The sequence below is a fragment of the Echinops telfairi genome, unplaced genomic scaffold, assembly GCF_000313985.2.
Source record: "Echinops telfairi isolate 266 unplaced genomic scaffold, ASM31398v2 ScPeMD7_3;HRSCAF=10, whole genome shotgun sequence".
Classification (NCBI taxonomy): Eukaryota; Metazoa; Chordata; class Mammalia; order Afrosoricida; family Tenrecidae; genus Echinops; species Echinops telfairi.
The window spans coordinates 4,592,512-4,613,800 of record NW_022103899.1 but is presented as its reverse complement, the minus strand read 5'-3'; the positions used below and the strand labels follow the sequence as shown (position 1 = coordinate 4,613,800).

General features: G+C 42.6%; 1 protein-coding gene across 2 annotated transcripts in view; it reads left to right on the top strand.

Annotated features, from left to right (window-relative positions):
- Positions 1-21,289, top strand: part of TTN (titin) — a 315,644-nt gene that overhangs the window by 12,372 nt on the left and 281,983 nt on the right. For both annotated transcript variants that reach the window (XM_045294579.1, XM_045294585.1), the window contains exons 8-27: positions 969-1,121; positions 2,244-2,381; positions 3,628-3,759; positions 5,088-5,225; positions 5,840-5,977; positions 6,490-6,627; positions 10,137-10,430; positions 10,537-10,659; positions 13,058-13,339; positions 13,607-13,672; positions 14,627-14,885; positions 15,057-15,120; positions 15,219-15,434; positions 16,776-16,918; positions 17,807-18,012; positions 18,548-18,781; positions 18,890-19,134; positions 20,445-20,701; positions 20,809-20,973; positions 21,066-21,234. In XM_045294579.1, coding sequence (XP_045150514.1) covers positions 969-1,121; positions 2,244-2,381; positions 3,628-3,759; positions 5,088-5,225; positions 5,840-5,977; positions 6,490-6,627; positions 10,137-10,430; positions 10,537-10,659; positions 13,058-13,339; positions 13,607-13,672; positions 14,627-14,885; positions 15,057-15,120; positions 15,219-15,434; positions 16,776-16,918; positions 17,807-18,012; positions 18,548-18,781; positions 18,890-19,134; positions 20,445-20,701; positions 20,809-20,973; positions 21,066-21,234 — 3,560 coding nt within the window. The remainder of the gene's footprint in view (positions 1-968; positions 1,122-2,243; positions 2,382-3,627; positions 3,760-5,087; positions 5,226-5,839; positions 5,978-6,489; positions 6,628-10,136; positions 10,431-10,536; positions 10,660-13,057; positions 13,340-13,606; positions 13,673-14,626; positions 14,886-15,056; positions 15,121-15,218; positions 15,435-16,775; positions 16,919-17,806; positions 18,013-18,547; positions 18,782-18,889; positions 19,135-20,444; positions 20,702-20,808; positions 20,974-21,065; positions 21,235-21,289) is intronic.

Genomic DNA, 21,289 nt, shown 5'->3' with positions numbered 1-21,289 from the left:
ACCCGGAAGCTTCTGCTGGAGCCGGCGATCCTGCAGTGTTGGTTTGCTTCTCGAACAAGAAGGCACAACTATGACTGAGAAGGCCTGGTTCCTGCGCCCTGGCCTAGCCTGCTTTCTCCCCAGTTTGCTGGGTCCCAGCCCTGGTAGAGGCTACGGCACTTTACCAGCAAGGTCTGCCTTCTTCCCAACCCTGGGCTGTGGGGGCTTTCTGCAAGTAGGACTAACCTCTCCTTCACTTCCTTGGTCCCCCTGCCAAACTAGTTGAGCCTTTTGCTACCTCGATTCCTACTGTGTTGGGCAAGGGCTGGGGCAATCCCAGCCTAATGCTTTCTGCCCCATTGTCCCCACTTCCAACTGGATGGACACTTTGCTAACAGTTGATAGGTAGACCTCTCCTCACCGCAACAGCTGTTGAACTGACCATGCAGTTGCAGGTACAGGCCAGCGACAGGAAGAGGTGTGGGTGCGTGTGCCTATAAAAGTTGCCCCCACCCCTTCCTGTTTGCTTTTCTGATCATCTTTGCCTTTGCCCCCCTACCACCGCCACCCTAGTCCACCACCCTGAGATGTAGGACAGCACCCCGGGGCTAAGGAACCCACCAATTGCCCCCTATAAGCCCCTTCAGGATCATTCGAGGGAAGACTGAAGCCCCTGTGTTTTGTGCCCTCAGTAGGGACAGAACGAAAGTTAACAATAAAAAGAAAACTGAAAATTCAAAAGTCTATAAATCACCTAGTCCATGATGATGTAGAGTCTGATTTCTCTGTAGAGATGGCGTTTTTAAATCCCATCCAGTGTCAGCTGTGTGCCTCCAGAGGTGGGGGCACGACCAGGGAAGAGTAGTCCCCAACCAGGGAAGGCTGCGGTGTTCTTGGTTCCAGTTTCAATAAAATTATTTGTAGATCCTGCAAAACCAACCAACCAACCAACCAAAAAGGAATGTCCTTGGTTGTTGTTCCCAACCCAGGTCAAACAGGAGGCCGACAAAAGTGCAGCTGTGGCAACTGTGGTTGCTGCCGTGGATCTGGCCCGAGGGAGAGAACCAGCTTTCAGTGCTGTAGAGCAGACTGCTCAGAGGACAACCACGACTGCGGTGCATGTCCAACCTGCTCAGGAACAGGTATGCGCCCGGCCGGCTGCAAGAGAGACTCCCACACAGCTTTGTCTCTTTGCTTCTTGACTGACACTCCATCAGGGCTGAACACTGCATGCGAAATCCCACAATGAACCCATGCAGAAATCACTTTTGAGGGCAGCTCTGAGCCAAATATGGCCCAGATTCTCGGAAATTTCTGAACAGAACGTTGGCTGAGTTTCCAACGTTCTACCAGTTTCCAATAAGTCTGTTCCGGCTCCTGGCAACTCCATGTGTGTCACCGTAGAACCGTACTCTGTATGGGTTTCGTTGGCTGAGTTTCAGAAGCTGATAGATCACCAAGCCTTTCTTCTTAGGCACCTCTAGGTGGACTCACATTTCCAACCTTTGGTGAGCAAGTGAGCATGTCAACCATTTGCATCACCAGAGACTTGTTGTTGTTTGTCTACAAGTCTATGCCAACTCACAGTGACCCTGTCGACAGAGTGGAACAGCCCCATCAGGTTACCTAGGGTTTCGTCTTTACCGAAGTAGGTTGCCAGGGTTTTCTTTGATAGCGTCGCTTGTGGGATCAAGCCTTTCTGTTAGCTAGCGAGCCTTTGCACCACCAGGAATGAAATACCACTAAGAGCAGATGAGGAAAGAAGCGTCTGGTCTCTGCCGGGCAGACACACACGAGTTAGTCTGGTCTCTGTCGGGCAGACACACACGAGTTAACTGCCATCTCACGGTGTCAGGCTGCTCCCAGGTGGAGGCAGGCAAAGGCCTTGAACGAGGAGCGCTGTGTGCTGCCTTCAGTGCTGTAGACTAAGACTGGGCGACGCAGAGCTCAGGAGCTCCAAAGCCGTCCATCGACAGCATTATTTCAGGGCAGGATTACGTTTTCTACGCTTGCCCAAAGGGCATTCCTTTTACTTTCCTCCAAACAAACATGACAACTTGATTCGTGGTTGAAAAGTGCAATAAACTCGGGATAACTCCCCGCCTCATATTTGAATAGTTTTTTTCTGTTAGAGTTTGAAACCCCTTCGGTGTTCCTCCGGAGGCTCTCCTGTGTGACATTCCTGCCCTTGTCTTGATATCCTACGGGAGCTTTTTATATCAGGTGCATTAAAGTATTCCTTATCGTTCCTCCTCACAAACCAGATAAGAAAAGAGGCGGAGAAGACTGCCGTAACAAAAGTCGTAGTGGCCACCGATAAAGCCAAAGAACAAGAATTGAAATTGAGAACCCGAGAAGTCATCACGACAAAACAAGAGCAGATGCACATAACTCATGAGCAGGTGAGAATGTGTGTGAACTTTGTGTGTGAACTTCATTGCTACAGTTGTTGCATGTGTCGACACGTACCCTAATCGCCACTGTGGAGGGTGGTGTTTCTTGGACAGCCTGGCTACTATCTCTCTAAGAAAGTGTGTATTCCTGGATGTTGAGCACCACGGCCCCATCGCCACGGGGGTTTCCCTTGTGTAAGATGCAAGGGCTCTCTGCAAACACACACTGGAAGTAGGTGCTGAGGGCTCGCCTACACGGATCTGGGCGTGCACTTACTGAATACATGACTGTTGCGAAGGGAAAGTGGGGTCCAAACCAGGAAGAGCAAGTGTTGCTGAGGAAGGAGAAGGGAGGGTAGAAGAGAACATCCAACTGGTAGCTTTGAAAACATCAACCGCTTCCAAGCTCTTCGGGAAGACATTTGGATGTAAGTTTGAAATGGGCTGGGCAGCATGGTCTTAGTAGACCAGATGACCAGTAGAGAGTACAGCTAAATAGAAGTTCCCTGTATGTATTCTGTGCTTGGAGGCAGCAGGGACAGACTGGCCGTGGCCAGCTGGTAAGGCTATTGGGCATTGGAGTCGTGTTGACATCTGAGAATGTCAAAGGGGCAAGTGGGGAAAATTGCCTTCTAATACACATGCCTTAGCTGTCCAGATCCAAACGCAGGATTTTTTTAGGTGATTAAGGATTTGGAAGATATTTTGCATAAGATATGTATAAGAATTTTCTCCCAATATTATCTCAGTTTAGTAAAGTGAGCCTTGACATTACTGAGCTATCACAAAGATGTAGGAAATTTTACAAAGGAAACATGTAAGTACAGATTATGAATTACCTGTGTGATCCTTCGCTTATAAGGAAAAGGATCAGAAAAAATTATTTCTAAGGCTGACGTCCATTCTACTAATACTAGCCTAGGTTCTAATATTACTGAAAATTAAGTCTTCGCATGAAATGATTTGCAAAGTATTTTATCGTTGTAATACTCATTAATAAAAATTAGAATTCTTTTTAAAGAAGACTATAATGATCTCACTCAAAATGAACACTATTGAATCTATCTTTTTTCCCCATTAATCAGCAGAACTTGTGGCTTGGCAGAGAAAAATCATGATCATATTATTGAACACGACATGATTTTAATTAGTGACATCTCCTCCAAAATTTTATGTTGTTAGATTAAGATAAGTATTATGTTACTTTATTAGAGAACAAGAGACAATGGAATTTATTTTTTGTCATTGATTACAGATAAGAAAAGAAACTGAAAAAGCATTTGTACCAAAAGTAGTAATTTCCGCATCTAAAGCCAAAGAACAAGAAATGAGAATCACTGGAGGAATTACTACAAAACAAGAACAAAAACAAGTAACTCAAGAAATGGTAAGGCCAGTTTGGCAAAGACTATGTGTGTGGTCCATTGGCAAATAGTACATGCCAGCGAGGTGTGTGTTCCTTGTCATCAAAACTTCTAAATGGAGAAGTCTTTTGTGGTGTTTCGTTTTTGTTTTTCTGTCTACTATTGAAACAACTCATGACACAAATACTGTTCTCATTGCACAACTTCTGCTCAGTTGATCAGCTTGGGAGAAACTATCTACCAGAATAGTTTGGGCACATCTGTGAATTTATAGAATATACTTAGGCGAAAATAGACTTCACCATGTCTAGTGGTCCACTGGTACATTTACATTTTTCCTGAATAGGATCATCCCTCAATCACTCAGTTTGTAATAACAAACTTTACATAGGTATAAGAATACTTTACATAGGTGTAAGACTGCTTTACATAGGTATAAAAGAAACATGCAGGCGTGCGCGCGCGCACACGCGGAGGTGAGCCATGAATGCTTTACTTAAATAGCAAGTAAGTGTGAGGAAGTACTAAACATCAGCGCAGAGCAGCACATCTTCAATAAAATGCCTTTAATTCCTGATTGATAAAGATAAACTAGAAGTTTTTGCTGCTCGTGTGCTTTAAAGGGATAATTTCAATGTCTGTAGAATCAACTTCTTTCCCAAGTATGAAATCAAGCCTAAAAATATCAGCTAGAGGCAACTAGTTTCCATTTTTCCTTGGCCCTGTTCAAGGGAGCCCCTATATTCATATTCACTGGTGACCAGCTCTTTGCCGGCCCTGCAGTTACCTTTATAATATTATAAAAGAATACTATATACTTAGACAGACGTGAGGGTGTTGGCTGAATTCCCACTCCTTACTGCAAGTAAGACTCTGGACTCAACAAGAACCTTATTTACTGAATGAAGGGCATAGCAAGTCTAGTTACCTTCACAATACTGGTGACTGGTGAGTTCGGGCCACCTAAAGATTCCCAGGCACTCACCAGTGTCCAATCACTGGGTTCCCTAACACGTCAAGATGTCCCAAACTGGAGATCTTTCAGCTCGGGACAGTTCGCTAAGGACAGGTGGAGGGCAGGGGGGCGGGGTGGTGAGGGCATTCATTCATTAAGAAAGCAAGCATCAGTATGAGGGTACTTCAAAAGGTTTGTGGAAGAAACGGAATTAAAGGATAATGGCATTTTCCATGAACCTTTTGAAATCCCTTTGTATAAGCCCTTGGCAGTAGGCTGGTGACAGTTTCTTTCTCACCACTAAGCATACGGTAGGTATTCTTCTGAATGTTGCAAGGGTATCTTGATTCTCTTCCGCCTTTGGAAATCAAATCTTCATTTTACTCTAAAAATCAGATCAGACAGGAAGCGGAGACAACGGCTGCAGCCATGGTGGTAGTGGCCGCTGCAAAATCCACAAAACTAGAAACAGTCCTGGGAGCTCAAGAAGAAATTTCCATAAAACAAGACCAAAGGCACATGACACAGGAGCAGGTGAAGTCTTCCGGCAGTTGTGAAATTCACCCTGGCATCCTTTCATTTGCCAACCACCAACATCTCCATCATGCATCTTAATCATCACTCTTCCACCTCGTCCTTTTCTTATAACTCACGTAGAAAACCCATTAAAACATGATCGTGTCTCTTTGCCACCGGTGTATCTTTCACTGCCACCTTTCACTTCTAACTTCCAGAACCTTTTTATTATTACTAATAAGATATTGTAATGCACTTTCATATCTTCCTACTGAAGTGGACACCAGTGTATGACAATTGGTAAAATGCAAAATTACTTAGGATTGCCTGGAACTCTCTCATTAATAATAATAATATGAGAGAGAAAGAAACGAAATGTATGAATCTCTTATTATGAATCACTTTTTTTACTTTTAGACCTGCTGCCTTATATTCTAAAGTTTTTACTAAGCTAGATTCTCAAAGCAACCGACTGAGATAGCTAAGTGGAATTAAGATGTCCTTCAATAGGAAGAAATGTTGTCTCTTCTCAGTTTTGATTTAAGTTTCACAGTTGCCTTGTGCTTCTCTTCGTCAAGGCTGTAGCAAATGTAATGACCATTGTGTCCCCTCTCTCTTCACCATATGATCAGACGATGAAAGAAACCAGAAAAACAGTGGTACCTAAAGTCATAGTTGCCACCCCCAAAGTCAAAGAACAAGACTTCGTAGCAAGAACGAGAGAAGGCATCACTGCCAAGAGAGAGCAAGTGCAGATCACTCAGGAAAAGGTGACCGCAAATCTTTGAGATGTGAAAAGTTCGTCTTTCACCTAGTTTCTCGTGAACCATTAACTTACTATGTGTATGAGTCATTAATCGGTGTTTTCCTCCAGGAATCCCACACTAACAACACAACAGTGGAAGTGTGACTCGCTGCCATTAATTTTACCTGCACCTTTGAGTTGTCTTTCCCATGTGTAACACTTGTCATGCATTTTATTCATCATCAGTTTGGGGGCATGAAGATTAGTATCGTAGTTTAATTTTTAAAACTTAATAAAGGACCTCATGTAGAGGTATTGTTTTGTTTGGGGTCTCAGAGCTAACCTTTCTAAATTTTGTGAGTTCCCATCAGTATATGCAAACCTGGGTCAAGTGAAATTTAAATTTCTCCTGTTTGGTTAATCCTGAATAACTTCACCTCGCATCCTCATGAAGGGTGGGGAGGGGAGGGGGCGGGTCATACCATGGGGATCTGAAGCCCTGTGGAGCTTAAACCTGGCTTTTACTGTAATAATCAGATGAGAAAGGAAGCCGAGAAAATTGCCTTGTCTACAATAGCAGTGGCCACTGCTAAAGCCAAAGAACAAGAAGCAATGCTGAAAACTAGAGAAGAAATGGCTACCAGACGAGAACAAATCTCGGTTACTCACGGAAAGGTAACTATTCCAAGTGTGACGTCCCTTTCACAATGCATTCGTACCAAGTATCCTGTGAAACCCAGTGATAATCCATTAAGAGCCAACACCAGACTTCCTGATGTGTGGAACACTATTAACCAAATCTACTTTTTGCAATGAAACAATTGGTCACCAAGAAAGCCCCTACTTATGTATGGCTGCTAATAGGACTACCTATTCCTTTCCTCGCTGATCTCTTAGCTATTACTTCCAACTTTCTATTATTAGTATCTCAAAATTATCCAGAACTTGACTGAAATTGCATGCAGAGAATCACGTGCATAAAATTAATTGTATAAGTAAATGATAAATCTCATTTCTTGACAAGAAGATGTGTATATTGAGGGGATCAAAAATCCATTATATTATGTTATACACTATGGATTTGTACAGGAAAATTATTTTGTGATTTTTCTCATGTGAAACTTGATCTTTATTTCCCTTCAGCAAATATCAGATAAGAAAAGCAGCAGAGAAGATGATCGAGAGGCTGTTGTACTCTCACCAAAGCTAAACATGATATAATAGTAAAATCTAGACAAGGAATTATCCAACTAAAGCAAATGCACATAAGCCACAAAGAATAACTGCATCTATGTGCAGCTATGACATGTCCATGATTTAATCTATGCCCTGTAGTCCTGCAGTTTACCCAGAAAGAGGTCTTTGCCTAATGTCTTCTTTATTGCTAATATAGTATTTGGAAATTAGCAACTAAAGTTTTTCATTTTATTGGATATCATATATGATATATCATATATGATATCATATATATGATCTATATAATATAGATCATATATCATATATGAGCCTTATTGTATGTTCCCTCAGTGCCATTGTCTGTCTGTACAACTTTTATTTTTTCAAAGACAGGATTTGGGATAAGCTTTTTTAAGCCTTTAACCTAATGTACTTACAGACATATTTACCTTCCAGAAGGTTTGAAGGCTTAAAAATGCTGATAGGATGGCAGAAATTCCAAAATATACCTTTCCTCATGTAATTGATTTAATTTTTTCTGGTCCTGATATAAACTTGACTATCTTCTTTTGTTGAAAAATTAGCTGAGGATGGAAGCTGAGAAAATGTCTATCCCTAAGGTAGTAGTGACCTCTATTAAATCTCCTGAGCCAACCACACTGTCAAAGACTAGACAAGGATTCACAACCAAGCAAGAACAAATCCATCTTTTTCACGCAGAGATGAAAACTGATGCTGTGGAGGTGAAAAGCTTCATGCCATTCCATCATCCATCAGTTCTCCTAACTCTCCATCCATCTAAGTCGTGTGCTCCCAGTGCTCCATCTAACTGCTTAACTATAAACCAGCCATCATCAATGGTTAGATGCATTCCCGGTTCCCCAGCTTGGAAGAGTTGGCATTTGTAGTTGAGAAAAGCCAAATTAAATCACACTTTCCTTTGTATTCCCTAGGTTAATTCTCAACACTTAATGAGTGTGAATTGGGGTCTTCTGGTCCCCTTGTTCTTGCTTGTCTAGGTTCCGAAAATATGAGGGTGGTTAGAGGCCAGTAAGAAACAAGAGCCACTGCCAGCACACAGTACTCACAATTGTCTGCATTTCACATGTTTTACTTGAAGAACATATGATATAGCTGTCTTCCTGATTTAAAATGTTCTACCATAATTAAGGCTTTTTGCATACGTCTTAGCTTAAGAACAAAATTTGTGTGGTTTAGACAAATGACAATTTCTTTGAGTCTCAATTTTCTCACTGTTAGACTAAAGTTCAACCTTGTAGACTGGATGAAAGGTACAATTGAGATATTATGTAAGTGAGATCACTCTACAAGTGAAGTGTATGTATATAATGCACACATACAAATACATACATACACATGGGGGGCTTCAGAAAGTTCACAGAAAATCCCATTATCTTTTAATTCAATTTTCTGAGGATTTTTAAAATCCCCCTGTGTGTGTATGCACACACACGTATGTACACTTGTATGCCTTAAACACTTACAAACTTGAAACAAATGGTCAAACTTAATTCACCTGAGTCTCGCCTATATTTTTATAGTTACTTATAAAGATGCAATGAAAAGTGAATGGTGTGCTTGCAGTCTTCCAAAAAAGGGTTAGATTATTTGGGTCTTCCTCCTTGGAAGGAAGGACTGAATGAAGACCTTGACAACGATGGGGCCAATTCTATCTCCAAGACCCTCGTTTATATTCTAAACTGTTTAGAGAATAATTTTTAAACTGTTTAGAGAATAATTTCTAAAGATACATGGGGGGAAAATTCAGAATCACTCTGAATTCTGTTCACAGCTGGAGGCAAAGAAAGTGGGCACTAATTTAATATTCTCTCATTAGTTTTAAAGCACATTGAATGGGCCTGGTGAGATGAGTATAGCAATATCTCATTCCGAAGGACCGCAGAGCTTCGTCGTGTGTAAGCCAAATGGACGTGGTTTGTTTTTTAAAAAGAGAGCCGTCCTTCCAAATGGCTCTTCCATCCATGTTCATCAGATTTATAGAGATGAGAAAACGGCCTTTCTTTTCCTTCTTTGCCTTAAGTACCGACCATAAAGAAAGTGAGTTGAACTTCAATGGTGAAAGGCTGTTCTCGGGAATCCAAACATGATCAGACTTTCTTTTAAATCAGAGTATTTTCATTCATATGTTTTAAGAGAGATGTTTTCTAATAGATTAAGCAAATCTCCTCCCTAGGGAATCATAAGTGAATTAACATGCTCATGGTGTGTTTGTGCACTTTCACGTGACCTCATTTGCATGCAGCCATCCAACTCCGTAGCAACTGATTTTTCTGGACGGCACTAAGACAGTATTTGAGGCATTGTTATCGTGGCTGTCATTGTGTCAATTCCAGACCAATAGCCATCAACAAGACAACAACAACCAAAGGAGATAACCGCCCACAGTTCTCATTCCCCAAGCCCTAACTGACTGCCTCAGAGCAGTGCCTGCCCAGGCTCAAACTCTCCTTCTACTTTACCTGTCTGGAGTTTTCCTATGTTGTGTCTATGTGGTTTCATACCTCACATATTTAAACAGATATATTTGTTAAATGTATCAAAATAGGTAGCTATGCAACATAACCAATGAGGTGTGAAGTTTCCGAGTGTGTTCCTGAGTTAAATTTCTGGAAACACTTCACCTTGTCACGTTGCCCGGGCTGCCATTTGCCTGTCACTTAGTTGTGTTTGCATGGCTGCCCAGGAAGAAGGAGAACTAGTGGCACAATAGTTAAGCACTGGGCTGCTCACCGAAAGGCTGGCGGCTCCAACCTGTCAGTCATTCCACAGGAGGAAAGAAAGACCCAACCGTCTACTCCGATAAAAAGTACAGCCTAGGAAACTTGACGGGGCAGTTCTGTCGGTCACATGGGATGCGACCAGTGAGAACTCACTCAATGGCCCAAAATACTAACACATCCAAGAAGGAGATCCCCCAGAGGGACGCTGACACTACCGTGTATTAATTCTGCCAACATTGTCTCCAGGTGGGCGTTGGGAAAAAGGCTGAAGCTGTAGCCACAGTTGTCGCTGCTGTGGACCAGGCCCGTGTCAGAGAGCCCAGAGAGCCTGGGCCTCTGGAAGAATCCTATGCTCAGCAGACCACAGTGGAGTATGGATACAAGGAGCAAGTGTCCGCCACAAAGGTAGCTGAGCAGCCCCAACGTCCAGCCTCGGAACCCCAGGTCGTCCCTAAGGCGGTCAAGCCTGTAGTGATCCCTTCTCCTTCTGAGACTCACGTCACAACTACTGATCAAATGGGAATGCACATATCATCACAGGTGAGTCGGCTGCTTCCTGGTCCCTCGCCATATTCAAGGGGAAAGTAACCTTGATTCCTGTGGTCAACAGGTGAACAATCGATCACTGAGTTTCATTTCCATGCAGATCAAGAAAACAACAGACCTCACAACTGAAAGATTAGTCCATGTGGATAAACGCCCCCGCACAGCAAGCCCCCACTTTACCGTGTCTAAAATTTCCGTTCCTAAGACAGAACATGGATATGAGGTAAGAGGCTCAGGAGCATAATAAAGAAATGTCTAGCTCAAAAGAAAGAACGGATGTACTTGGTCATGCGCCTATAAGAGTCTCCTTTTGTTGACGTCTGTTTGCATTCATGACAGACACACTCTAAAGTCTGGTTTCTGAAACGTGCCCAGCAGGATGAGCTTGGAGTAGCAGGGGCTAGTTAACCTTACTCCTCTCAGAACCCCACAGACCCGTACAGATCTCTCTGTTTTATATTTCAGGCAAAACTTAGAATCTGTGCTTACTCTTGTTCTAAAGATTTCTTGAAAGATAGTGTCATATAAAGTTCAAAGAACCCTGGTGATGCACCAGTTAAAGCAGCTGGCTGCTAACTGAAAGGTTGGCGGTTCAAACCCACCCAGAGGCTCCATGAGAAAAAGACCTGGTGGTCTGCTCCCATAAAGATGGCGGCACCTAACAACAACACCAAAAACACACTTTAGCTCCCCTTAGACTGGGAGAGAGTTCAGAGTAAAATTAAATGTGGGTAGATTCCAAAAATAAAGACAGACATACCTTGAGGGATCATACATTCAAATCATCACTGTAGCAAGATGGAAACGTGGTACTGTGTGGTGTTTGGGCTGGATTTAAAATCAAGCAGCTCTAGGTTAGAAGCCAGTTTGCCCCCTTATTAGTTCTGCATGAATGAAAGTTCTCAAGTCCATTGCCATCAAGTCAACGCCAATTCGCAGCAACCCTGTAGCACAGAGTGGAATTGTCCCATAGGATTTCCAAGGTGGTCCATCATCAGGGCAGCAGACAGGCACATCCTTCTCCTGTGGAGCAGCTGAGGCATTCACGCTGCTGACCTGAGGTTAGCAGCCAAGCACTTCAACAGCTGCACCACCAGGAATCCTCCAGGGAAAGTTACAAACCTTAGAAAGTTGATAGGCATCGTAATCTTTCAGAATAGCCACTCTTGCTCCTGTTGTACATGATCCAAGGCAAAAGATCCAGACCTTCTGGGCCTGCAAAGAATTGTAAGCTTCATAGAGTGAAGCTTAGGAGAGCCGAACTCAGCAGAACAGCCTCGGTTTGCTGGGTCTCGAAAGTTTTCCACCGAGTGCAGCTTACCACTTTTCTATTGATGGAAAAACATTGAGCTTTCCTTCTCTGCCACGTGTCCTTCTTATACAGGTCCTGGCTTTTGCAGGTTTTACTGTATAATTCCTATATTTGATAGCATACCCAAATGACTAGAGAAGTCCACTAGCCATAGGTCGCAGCAGGAGAAGAGCAGTAAGAAAGCCTTGGAAGTGTTTTTGCATGTCTCCCTGTTCATCTTTCACAGCGAGTGGAGGCTGAAACCCAAATGTGTTTCTGTTTTTAAAATGAGTCATTTTATTGTGGGCTCTTACAGCTCTTATACAATCCATACATCAATTGTATCAGGCACATTTGTACATATGCTGCCATCATCATTTTCAGAACAAACACGTTCTTAGGAATTTACCAAGTATTTTAATAACTTGTTGATTTTGAATTTTCCTCTAAGGCTCCTTATAATGCAGCAATTAATAGCTGATCCCAAGGGCTCAGTGGAAAGTAAATGTCTAGAAAAGGATGATGGAATATAGGTATGAATATGTTGGATACAATTGATGTATGGTTTGTAACAAGAGTTGTAAGAGCCCCCAATAAAGTGATTTTTTTTAAATGCAGCAGTTATTAAGATGGCTAAGTGAAATGTTATGAATGAACTTCAGATAACCCTTTGTGATAACAGCTGCAAGATAAGGCGGTTCTGAATGCAATCCTTTTTAAATATATATACAGTGAACCCTCGTTTATCACGGTTAATCAGTTCTAGACCCTACCGTGATAAATGAAATTCCGCGAAGTAGGATTCCTTATTTGTAAATCAAATATTTTTGTAGTTAGAGCATAGAGGACATGAAAAAACACCCTTTAGTCACCATTACACTCGTATTACCCAATTTATTAAACGAAAAAGGGAAAATACAGTAAAACATTTTGGATGTTACAATTATCATTTATTATTATTATAATATTTATGGCATCAAGCATGTACAGTATGAGCCAATCAGTGGCAGTAATGACAGAGCATGCGCTGTTACGCAAAAACCGCGTTAGAGTGAAGCCGCGGAAGTCGAAGCACGAAGTGGCGAGGGTTCACTGTATTTAAAACACAGTGTTTTACAAACCAGCAGGGATGACAATAAACTATAAAACTGGCTTATTGCTAATGGACTTTGCATCAACTGTAAGGGTGTTCGTGAAAACGTTAAAAAAGCGACCGCGTGTAATAAAACAGACTCAGATTCAGTACAAGAATGCCAGTGGTGAATCACCTCTAAGTGGAGCCTCGACTAGCAGGCCAAGCTCCTGATTTTCTAACGCTCCTTCTCTCCAGGCATCGATAGCCGGAAGCGCTATCGCCACTTTACAAAAAGAACTGTCAACCACGTCTTCTACTCAGAAGATCACCAAATCCGTCAAGGCTCCTACTGTGAAGCCTGGGGAGCTGAGAGTAAGGGCCGAGCCCACCCCTTCACCTCAGTTCCCCTTTGCTGACATGCCAGACACTTACAAGAGTCAAGCTGGCATCGAGGTGAAAAAGGAACTTGGGGTGAGCATCACTGGAGCCATGGTCCGTGAGGAGCACATGGAAGTGCGGCACCGGCGTGAAGCCAAGGTGAGCCCCTGGCTTTCCTTGTTTCTTGATCCTTCAGGGCTGGGCCCTCACTCAGCCGGTCTGTCCTGTGTACCTAACCAATGCAGGGCCTTGCCTTTCCCTTGACCTTGTTCAAGCTTCATTTTGTGGAGTACCGTACCCCATGTTTATCAGCGATCTTTTTCCTCAAATTATTTTCTACTGACAGAGCAAATTGGCGCATGCTAAATGTTTAAGCTTTCCCCTGATGTCTCGGGCGGGTTATTAACTTCCTCTGTGAAATTGCAGGTGGCAGAAGCAGCCAGAGTGCCTGCACCTGTCGAAATCCCTGTGACTCCACCAACTTTAGTCTCGGTGAGTAGAGAAGTTCAACTGCGTTGGACGCCCTGCATGTTGGGTTAAATAGTACTGTATGTTTCCACAACTCAGTGCCCCACACTTACCGGAGTAATGTACAAATACTTAAATCCCAGGTAAGATTTGGCAAGAAAAGGGGAAATTTGCTTATTCAACAGATATTTAATGAGCTTTTACTATGAGTCAGGCATTCATATGTAGCTGTAGAGAAATAAATCAGAGAAGCTCACAGAAATCTTTGCATTGTGATCAGAGAAAATGTACATAAGCAAATACAATAAACTGTAGAAGGTGGTCAACATCTAGCAAAGGGAGAATTCAGGGAAAAGGTCGTTGATTTCCCAGTGGGGGTAACATGGAAAGCTCTGGTGAAGAGGTGGTATTTGCTGATAAGCATTTTACCTTCCATTTGAATGGGTGAGGCCTGCCTGGTGAGAGGAGGCTGCTCTGGCCAAATAATTATATGCTGAGCATTTTTCACCTGTTAACATCTTTAATAAATTAGAATTGTGAGGATTGACTTTGGGGACCAAAAGATTTGCATAGGTGGGACCAATGATATTAGCATAGTTCACATGCCAAACCCAACCCAAACAAACTATTGTCATCGAGGCAATGCCAACTCACAGCCCCCTCCCCGCCCCGCCCCGTGGGACAGGGTGGAACTGCCCGGAGCAGTAAGATTCCAAGACTAGCATCTCTCCCTCACGCAGTGACTTGAAACCATCCGATTCTAACTTGCCATTTCGTGACAATTAGAATGTGCAAATTTGACTCCAAGGCATAGAGTGTAGTGGTGATAGACGAAGGTGTACACATATGCTTTCCTTCTCGATTGTGGCGAATGGATGTGTCATGAAACATTTTTCACCTCAGCATTCTTCACATGTGCGATTCAATAATATCAGTCATGGCAGTAATAATATTATTTCCTTTTCCTTCTCCATTCAGGGCTTAAAAAATGTCACTGTCATCGAAGGTGAATCTGTCACCTTGGAGTGCCACATCTCTGGATACCCATCTCCAACAGTGACGTGGTACAGAGAAGACTACCAAATCGAAAGTTCCATTGATTTCCAGATCACCTTCCAGAATGGAATCGCTCGACTTATGATTCGCGAAGCCTTCGCAGAAGACAGCGGAAGATTCACCTGCAGTGCGGTGAACGAGGCTGGAACCGTCAGCACGTCCTGCTACCTGGCTGTTCAAGGTGCGCAGCCCCCTCCCCCAGGGCTTCCTCACACGGTGTCACTCTCACGGACACGCCTTTCCTCGCTGGGAATTGAGGGCTGGCGTATGAAGTCAACACAGCTGTCGGTATTCAGCGGGGGTCTCTAACAGAAAGGCCTGACTTACATGAGAGACTTTTGTCTTCCTCTAGTGTCCGAAGAGTTTGAAAAGGAAACAACAGCCATCGCTGAGAAATATATCACAGAAGAGAAACGGTAAAACAAAATGTTCTGTCGCCGTGCCAGTACAGTTTTCATGTTCAGTACTTTAACAGGTGACCCAGAAGCTAATAAGAAGGGACTTGTCTTTTCAGCTTTGTGGAGTCAAGAGACGTGGTGATGACGGATGCGAGTATTGCGGAGGAGCAAGCAGGGCCCGGAGAACCTGCTGCCCCTTTCTTCATTACGAAGCCAGTGGTCCAGAAACTGGTCGAAGGCGGGAGCGTTGTCTTTGAATGTCAGATTGGTGGCAACCCACAGCCCCACATCTACTGGAAGAAAGCCGGTATTCCTCTGACCACTGGCTACAGGTATTCTGATGCATTCTCCATAGAATTCCCTGTAACTTATATGATAGGTATGCCGGGCCTTGTGCAAAGTAGAATGTACTTTGGTCACCCTCCCTTAAACATACCTTCTTTTCTGGTGAAGTTGCCATAGTTTCTTTGGAGGTGTTATCATTGTTTTAAATAAAGTTTTATTGGGAAATAAAGCCATGCAACACAAGCAGACACTCGAGGCATGGCATTTCCCCGTGAACTTTTGAAGCCCCCTCATGCTTCTTTATATAAAATTTTAACTTATATCTGTTGCTGTCGAACTGATTTCGACTCGTAGGGACCCTATAGTGGTAACCGTATAGAACAAAGTTAATTGCTCTAATGGGTTTCCAACGTGGGATCTTTGCAGAAGTAGATAGGCACAACTATCTCCCTTGGAGCAGCTGATGGATTTGAACCAATGACCACCAGGCTCGCAGCTGAGAGCTTAACAACTATGCTACCAGGACTTCTTTATTTCATGTATATTGCTAGTGACAGAGACAAATATGGATTTTTTCCCACATGGCCAGACATATATGCTTCCCCAAACAATTTTCAATAAAAATGACAAAATTAAATCATTAAAAGATAAAAAATAAGGAACCCACAAAGACAAAAAAGCTAGTTTTGCATGAAAATCTATGCTAACTAAAGTAGCAATTAAAGAGAAACTTTATTTCTAAGTTGTCTACAACTTGAGACAAGAAAAGACTAACTAGATAATCTGAAAATGTAGCTGTCATCTCTTAGTAATAAGAAATGTGCTGCACTAAGAGTCTAATGCTAAATTATGGAAAGAAATGTACTCTTGTGATCATTCACTGGCTCTTCAAATGGAACAATGAACAGCAAAATACCTGCTGCTTAAGTAACCCCATCATTTGTTCATGAATCACTGAAGCCCATGTGTCTCTTTATAAAAACAGGGGGAAAATCAGCTTACACTTAAGCAGATTCCAACTCATAGCAAGGTGACCTGGGGTTTCTGAGGCTGTAAATCTTAATGGGAGCAGATAGCTTGCTCTTTCTCCTGAGGAGCAGTGAGTGGGTTTGAACCACTAACTTTGTGATTAGCAATCCAAAACGTATCCAACAGTGCCAGTCATATTTGACACCGATCTGTATGTTAAACAATGCCAGACTATTGCTTAAAATGAACATTTTAGCTTTTTTGGCCTCTCTTACTTCAGCACATGCATTTTTCTTCAGTTCAGTAATCTTCTAGTTACCATCTGTGGTGGGGCTTAGACCCAGGTTTGGGATCATTGAATTTTACACCACAGTCCATTGACAAATTGTCGATTGAATGACTTATTCCTTTCCATAAAGATACAAAGTGAGTTACAACAAACAAACTGGTGAGTGCAAGCTGGTGATTTCTATGACGTTTGCTGATGACGCTGGAGAATACACGATAGTTATTCGGAATAAGCATGGAGAAACGTACGCATCTGCTTCCTTGCTTGAAGAAGGTGAGTGCGACTCTAAGACTAGAAACGCAAGGGTGGCAGTGCTGGGTGTTTGTGGAGAGGCTACTTCAGGAACCAGAGATAGCGCTGCCACCTTCTCTACAAGGACTCTCCCTTGCCCTCCACTCTACTACAAGGGGTGCTTTAGACCAGCTGGCCTCAAGCGTCATGCTTGTGCTAAACTTCTAAGATCTAGCAATCGTTTCTGTCTGGTGCATTGATTGTAGGCACATGGGACCTTCGACTGTTCAGGACTCGTCCACGTTATTCGCATAGTGAAACAACGGCAGCCGGGCGCAAGACGGCTGTGGCTTCACAGCTCTCTGTGACACCTGCTCTGGGCTCTGTGTTTCTGAGTTCCCAGTATTTGTAAGATAACTGGAAAGCAAGATTTTCAATGCACATGTATCATTTGAAAGAAAACCATTTTAATAACAATCAGACCAAGCACATTGTGTCCACGGGCCAGCATTGTCTCAAGAAGCAGGCCATCCCGACAAAGAAGCGTCTCACGCTCTGTCTCATTTGATCTTCCAAGCACCCTTAAGGGGAAGTTATGAGATAAACTGAGCAGATAAAACACTTTAAGATGGAAAAGGTGAATCGATTGCCAAAAACCACGTAGCAATTTAGGGAAGACCTCCAAGGTAGACCCCAAAGGATTGGCCGGAAATAGACAATTATTTCTACATTAACTACCTGATTTGACTTCATAGATTAGGTTTCAAAGTTGAGTGACGTACTGAATATTTCGTGGGATCTTTGACAATGACTATTTGGAAAATCTGATGCTTGTAAGTTTGCTTGATTATAGGGCCTGCCTGAGTGAACAGTGGCATGAGTGCATTTTAATAAGAACGTAAAAAGCTTAACTACTGTTCTTAATCCTAGCTGAATATGAGGCACTGATGAAATCCCAGCATGAAATGCTTTACCAGACACAAATGACTGCCTTTGTGCAAGAACCTAAAGTTGGAGAAACAGCACCTGGATTTGGATACTCTGACTACGAAAAGGAGTATGAAAGAGAACAGGCCTTAATTAGAAAGAAAATGGCCAAAGACACTGTCATGGTCAGAACTTTTGTAGAGGACCAGGTGAGTCTAAGAGTGACCGAACACACCATGCCGTAAACAATAGTCTCCAGTGCCGTAAATAATAGTCTCCAAGGCCGTAAATAATAGTCTCCAATGCCGCAAATGATTTTCTCCTCCTACCTGTTCCCTTTGTTTGCTTGGGTCTAGGTTGACTGCTGGCAAGCTTAATTCATGGTCATGACATTTTCACAGATGCAAATGTGTGGCTTTAGAAATAGGAATTCCACATACACATCAAAAGACAGCTGGTAACACAAACAAGTTCATTACTTCCAAGATCCTTTCATCTGTATGATGAACATCTCAAATATAAGCCCCATTCTTAGAATACCATTTTATTCAAGAAGTCACAGCATTCACTGGCAAAGATGATTATAATGCAGATTAAAAATAATTTTTTAAGGCTTCTAAGATTTTTCTCTCAGTCACAATGTCTTAATTAATCCTTATCTGTGGAACTAATATACATTCTTAAGAAACTTCTGTCAGTGATTATATGTCTTTTTTTAAAAACTGTCATTTTCTTACTGCACAGGAATTCCATATTTCTTCCTTTGAAGAAAGACTTATTAAAGAAATCGAATACAGAATAATAAAGACTACATTAGAAGAACTTCTTGAAGAAGATGGAGAAGAGAAGATGTCAGTTGACATTTCTGAATCTGAAGCTGTGGAAGCAGGATTTGATTTACGAATCAAAAATTACCGAATTCTTGAGGGTATGGGTGTTACTTTTCACTGCAAGATGTCTGGATATCCATTGCCCAAGGTAAAACGCAAGCATCATACCTCCACTGCCACAATAAGGACACACATGAGTCACCGTACAACCATATGAGCTCAAGTTTTATTCACCTGAGCATGTTTTTCTTTGCAGATCGCATGGTACAAAGATGGCAAGCGTGTAAAACATGGAGAACGGTACCAGGTGGACTTTCTGCAAGATGGCAGAGCCAGCCTGCGTATACCTGTTGTTCTTCCAGAAGATGAAGGGATCTACACCGCGTTCGCCAGCAATGTCAAAGGAAATGCAATTTGTTCAGGAAAGTTGTATGTGGAGCCTGCCGCTCCATTTGGAGCTCCGACTTACATACCTACCCCAGAGCCAATGAGCAGAATCAGGTAAGACTAGCAGTGCTTCGTGCAAATTGTTTTAAAATATCAAATAGTTCAGCAGCAGCTTATGATTTGTGAGATGCAATAGAAAACTGAAAGCATTGTATAGATGATTGCTAAGAGTTTTTTGTCTCTTGCCTTTGTGCTAAAATGAGCAAATGATTTTTATCAGTTTAGCGTAGTATGTTCTAAAATTACAATGAATATGATAGATATTGTGTATTTAGGCACCTTGGTGAGGCAGTGGGTGATGAAATGGACTACCAACCATAAGTCAGCTTTTCAAAGCCACCAGAAGCTCCAGGGAAGAGTTACGGTCTCAGAAACCCACAGGGACAGCTCTACTCGGTCCCATAGGGCGACTAAGAGAGGGGATTAACTCCGTGGCAGTGAGTTTTGAGTTTTATCATTTATTTAATGCCTGATCTGTCTCCACCTTATTCCAAATTTGGAGTCTCTGGGTAGCACAATGGCTCATGTAGCAGTTTGCAGCTGCTAATGAAAAGCTTGAGAGTTTGATCCATCCAGAGGTGGCTTGGAGGAAACATCTGGTGATCTACTTTTAGGAAAGATCGCTGTGATTGAAGACTGTGGAGCACAGTACACTCTGCAGCATACGGAATTACCACAAGTCAGAATTTACTCAACCACCGCTGTTTTGTTACTTTTTTGCCCTAAACTTTACAAAAACCTTATTATTGGTATTTTTTGAGTTGGGAATAGTGAGGCTCTAAGATTTTCTGAAAATTGCCTTCCTTGACTCACTGTAAATGGCAGTGCCAGCACTTGAAATCCACACAGCTTGTCTGCAATGTGTAGCATGGGATTGTTTCCCAAATATAATTTCCTCTTCACCTCTTAGGTTACAGGAAGTATATTTTATTTTTCTATAAATGTATTCAATGATTGACTTAACCTAGTTATATAAATATATAACCTAGTTATACACTGGGCTGCAATCTCCAGTCTGCAGTTGGAAACCACCAGTGGCTCCGTGGGAGACAGACCAGGCTTTCCACTCCCATAAACAGTGACCGTCTCAGAAGCCCACAGGGAGATCCCTGTGAGTCAGCATTGACTCAGCAAAACCTTGTTCTAAGGTTTCCAGCCTGGGCTCCTGCACATGTTGAATAACTACCTACTCTGCTCTCAAGGGCACAGGGAAAGCATAGCTTTAGGCAAGAACAATTCCTTCCATTTTGTATTCCATTGAGTTTGAGGTGAGCTCTAATAAACCAATAATAAGATAGGTTATTTTGCTGAGCTTTATACTGCATGATTGTATAGATATAATTTTTTGTTTTGTTGGTTTTCAGGTCTGTCTCCCCCCGTTCGGTGAGTAGGTCTCCCATACGGATGTCTCCTGCAAGAATGTCACCAGCCCGGATGTCTCCTGCAAGGATGTCCCCCGGACGTAGACTGGAGGAGACAGATGAGTCTCAACTTGAGAGACTGTATAAGCCGGTCTTCGTATTAAAACCCACATCTTTCAAATGCTTAGAAGGGCAGACTGCCAGATTTGACTTAAAGGTTGTGGGGAGGCCTATGCCGGAGACATTCTGGTTTCACGATGGTAAGTATGCTACATTTTGCAGATGGATCCTTCAGTATGTATGCTCAAGAGGTTTCTCGGTTGGTTGGTTTGAACTCCAGTACCTAATTTTCCACTTATTTTCACAGGCCAGCAAATCGTCAATGACTTCACCCATAAAATAGTCATCAAAGAAGATGGTACCCAATCGCTGATTATCGTACCAGCAGCACCCAGTGACTCTGGGGAATGGACTGTGATTGCCCAAAACAGGGCAGGCAAATCTTCCATCTCAGTGATTTTGACAGTGGAAGGTATTTGCTCCTAAGAAGAAATGACATTATCATCTGGGTTATAAATATGTCTTGTGTCCTGCTTACTCTACATTGTGACCCTTCCCTTTCAGCTGTGGAACATCAAGTAAAGCCAGTGTTTGTGGAAAAACTGAAAAATGTCAATGTGAAGGAAGGCTCGCGACTTGAAATGAAAGTCAGAGCCACTGGTAACCCCAACCCTGACATTGTGTGGTTGAAAAACAGTGAGATTATTGTCCCCCATAAGTATCCCAAAATCCGGTAAGTTTGCTTGAAACTAATAAGATGCAAGCTCATTAGACAATTTCAATAGCCA